We start from the raw sequence: 4,255 nt of genomic DNA, 5'->3' as shown, positions 1-4,255 counted from the left end.
GTTTTCGGAGAAGATAAAAAATCTAAAGCCATGTGATAGAGCATTAAGCTAATGTGAATTAAATAGACAGAGACGAAGACTCAAAAAATGCAGTGCTACATACTTAAAATTTTAAGATTGAATTAGGCCAGATATAAAAAACTATTTTACAAAAAAAGAACATTCAAATAGTATGGAATAATTAAAAATTAGACAGTAAAATATATCAATGGAATCAATTAGAACAAGAGCTAAACTGCCCATGTTCGCATAAATGTCCCATATGCAAAAACAGCAATCTGAGAAAAATGCATTTGAAGTTTGTCCCATACATAAGGCTACGTGTTAAGTTTTCACGAAAAAAATGGATTTCCTCCGGATTTCTAGAACAAAGTACTGGATGTTATAGGCTCTTTTGAAAGAGCACACAATTTTGAAACAGACTGCATCAATAACTCAAAATCGATGAAAATGCATATGGGACATTTATGCGATCAGGGGCAGTAAATCAAACTATGAAACTTAAATAAAGCCAACTACATTTTTCAATTAATTTTCCATTTTTAATAAGCAGATTTTGTTAAAAGTATCAATGTTGTTTTTAAAATACTAATTGATGGAAATATTGCCAATAAAACCAATAATAATGAAATTCATTGAATCGTAATTGATTTAAATAGTCTGTTTTTTTTTTAATTGAAAATCAAAATCAAGTGATCAAAACCATTTCATGATAAAAATCAATTTTTCACAACAATGAAAAACAAATTATGACAAACAGTCTGTCTCACGAGAATATTTAATACATTATTATAAATGTTGGTTTTTTTTTTTCAAACCCTATTGCATATAGAAAAACTACATAAAACAGTATGGTTATGTGAAATTTTTCCAAGAAGGGGCGAATTTTTGAGGATCCTATTTGAATTTTATTACGCTGGAACTTATTGAGGAATTTCTCTAAGTCAGTGATGGTCAAAATTTTGTGGTGTTTTATTTTTTTTAAAACCTTAATTTGCGAAAACGTTGAAAATGACGACACAATAAATATGTCAATTTGCAATCAAAAAGAACATGACATAAGTTAAAAGGCTGTTGCAAATATTTCCAAAGTTTTTGTTTGCCGAATTTTTTTTTTATTCGTGACTTTTTACCATCTCCATCTCTGCAATCTTCTCGAGAAAAATATGTTCAAATATTAAAAATCAAACCATACTTTTCAAAAGGGTTTTATGACTTTAATTTGTCCTTTTAAAAAGTAACGCCTATGAAAATTCCACGATTTCATTTTTTGACATTGACATTTTGGTAAAAACTTTATTTTCCCTGATTGTATTTCTTTCAGAAACTGTTTCTCAACAACAATTAGATCAATTCTAAAATCAAATTAGTAGACGTAAATTTATAGGAATAATTTCGAAGTCGGTAAAGCTTAGTCTTGACTTGATTTTCACGAATTTCACAAAAAATCAATAAACTAAGTGGCTATAATTTAAATATATCAAAATTCAATTAATTTGTTTTTTTTATTTCACATCTCAAACTTAACTCAAAAAGCATGTTTCGAAGTTTTAGGAAAAAAAATTCAACAAAATTGGCAGCACTGCCAAATGAATGTTTACCATATTGTGTTTTAGCTCAAAAGATGGAATACTTGGTCATCTTGAACATATCCAAAAATAAGGTTTTCGTAAATAATACATTTGTTCAATTGTCTTTCACGTTTTTAAAAATTGAAATGAAAAAATTGGTTTTTAAGTGTTGCTGCTTTTAGAAAATAAAAAATCTCAAGCATTTACTTTATTTGCCAAAGCCACCAAGAAATTTTTTGATGATTTTTGAATATTTTCATAGCTTTTTTTGTTTGGACGGCTGCCACAATCGTTTGGAGACTTTTCTGGCCGAAATAGTGATCAAAAATGTCTTCTTTTGCAAAAGAAGAAATACGGCAAATCCTTTACTCGACGATTTCAATAACGATGAAATTTGTTGGAATAAAAATTGTATTGGGGTAAATCTCTACCAACTCACACGAAATCTGGAAAAGTTGCCCCGACCCCTCTTAGATTTGCGTGAAACTTTCTCCTAAGGGGTAACTTTTGTCCCTGATCACAAATCCAAGGTCCGTTTTTTGATCTCTCGTGACGGAGGGGCGGTACGACCCCTTAAATTTTTGAACATATGCGAAAAAAGAGGTGTTTTTCAATAATTTGCAGCCTGAAACGGTGATGAGATAGAAATTTGGTGTCAAAGGGACGCCCGATTTGATGGCGTACTCAAAATTCCGAAAAAAAACGTATTTTTCATTTAAAAAAAGGCTAATTTTATTTTAAACTGCCATTTTCCGTTACTTAACTGCATTTTTTTTTTTGAAAATGTAATTTTTAGGGAAATTTAATGTACTTTTTCATTTAGAACAACAAAAATCATTTTAAAATTTCGTGTTTTTTCTTACTTTGCAGGGTTTTTTTTTAGAGTGTGACAATATTCTACAAAGTTGTAGAACAGACAATAACAAAAAAACATAAAACATAAGGGGTTTGCTAATAAATATCACGAGTTATCGCGATTTTACTAAAACAAAGTTTTGAGAGTTGATTGATTATTTTTTTTTTGCCGCTATTAATTTTCTTAAAAATCAAAATGAGATGAAAAAAATTTAAATAAATTGAAATATTTCGATATTAATTTAAAAAACAACATAAAAAACCGTTCACAAAATTGAAACCTATTATGTTCTGTCCACAGATCGTCCTGCTCGCCGTCGTGGCCGCCGTCTGCGCCGAAGAGATGGCCGCCAACTCCGAGTCGATGAAGACCAAGCGCGGGCTGCACCTGAGCCTGGGCTACCACGCGTCCCCAGCCATCGTGTCCCACTCGTACGTGGCCCCGGCCCCGGTCATCGCCCACCACGCCCCGATAGTGGCCGCGTACCACGCTCCGACCTACGCCAAGACGTACGTCGCACCGGCCGCCGTGGTCCATCACGCTCCGACGGTCGTCCACACCGCCTACCACGCCCCGGTCATCCACCACGCGCCGGCCTACCACGCCTACCACGCTTCCCCCCTGCTGGCCTATCACCACCGCCGTTAAGATCCGGATCCCGGATCCTTCGTGTAGATTAAGTCGCTATAGTCTTACGATGGTTTTATTTTTTTTTTCTGTACGCGAAAGTGTGTCTGTGAATGTAAATAGGTCGAAATTGTAGGAGAACTGAACTATGAGCTTAACTTTTGAAGAAAATACAAAACTGATTGAGATTAATTGTGCTTGATTTCCCTTTTAACCTTAAACCTTATTGTTTCTAGAATTTCAGCAAAACAGGTGCACCACTGACACATCATTTCCCACGCCAGCACCCAATAATTACAAACGACTCAATACGGTGTCAATTTTCAATGGAAGGGTGCAAATTAATAGTTCAGAAAGTGTCTTACCGAGCGATTTATTTTGCACCTTGCGGTCAACAGCCGGTGGAACTCCCACGACTACATAAAACTTTTTTCCCCATTTACCACCCTAAATAATCCGCCTTCTAAAGGTTGTGAGTTACACGTGGAACCAGAACGGCCGGCCTGCAAGGTCACCGAGGGCCAAGGTGAATCATGTGTGAGAATTGTATAGAACATTCGAGAATCAAGTATTGAAATTTAAAGTATTTAACTGCTATGATACATTCAGAGCATTTTTGCCACTTCAAAACATTTTTTTGCAAATCTGAAAAAAACTTTCGGCACTTTATTGCATAATTGTAGTTCATGCAACAAGATACAAAAAGAAGATTTGTAAAAAAGTAAATTTATCCAACGAAGTTTACCGAGTTAAGTAAATACAACATTTTTTTGCAATTCTGAAAAACGCTTTTTGAATGGATTGGTTATTCTTGGGGGGAATGAGGATACAAAATGAATTCTATGTTTTTGTATTTGAAAAAACTTAAATCTCTCTAGGACTCTTTGTTCTAAATTAAATGGTTGCAATGATTTATGATTTTTCTTTTTTGAAAAATGTGAATTTCTTTGACAAGTGAAGAATGCATTTCTTCTTTCTTTGGTTTCAATTGAAAATGTCTAAGATATAACTTTCAAAAACATAAAAAAAAATATAAATGTTTTTTGAGGAAATCCGTGTTGCAAACAAATTGGGAAAAAAATTTATTATATTATCTTTAAAAAATATCAGTTCTTTTAAAATGAACAAGTTTTTAACTATACCTGAAAATGCATTCAGCATTTCTTTGAGTTCTATAAAAAAAATATTTTATTGATTTTAA

The 4,255-nt window shown here is 33.2% G+C and overlaps 1 protein-coding gene across 1 annotated transcript; it reads left to right on the top strand.

Moving 5' to 3' along the window:
• Positions 1-2,607: 2,607 nt before the first annotated feature.
• On the top strand, positions 2,608-3,242 carry LOC120431462 (cuticle protein 10.6). Its single transcript, XM_052710277.1, has one exon. It carries the CDS (start codon positions 2,713-2,715, stop codon positions 3,073-3,075), a length of 363 nt encoding a protein of 120 aa, XP_052566237.1. The 5' UTR covers positions 2,608-2,712; the 3' UTR covers positions 3,076-3,242.
• The last annotated feature ends 1,013 nt before the right edge of the window (positions 3,243-4,255 follow it).

This window comes from Culex pipiens, chromosome 3 (assembly GCF_016801865.2).
Source record: "Culex pipiens pallens isolate TS chromosome 3, TS_CPP_V2, whole genome shotgun sequence".
In the NCBI taxonomy this organism is placed as follows: Eukaryota; Metazoa; Arthropoda; class Insecta; order Diptera; family Culicidae; genus Culex; species Culex pipiens.
Note: the sequence above shows the minus strand (reverse complement) of the source record. Positions and strands in the feature narration are given on the sequence as shown.

Bases quoted from the DNA above. Each gene is read 5' to 3' on its own strand.
- LOC120431462 (XM_052710277.1), top strand. From the start codon at position 2,713: ATGTTCTGTCCACAGATCGTCCTGCTCGCCGTCGTGGCCGCCGTCTGC.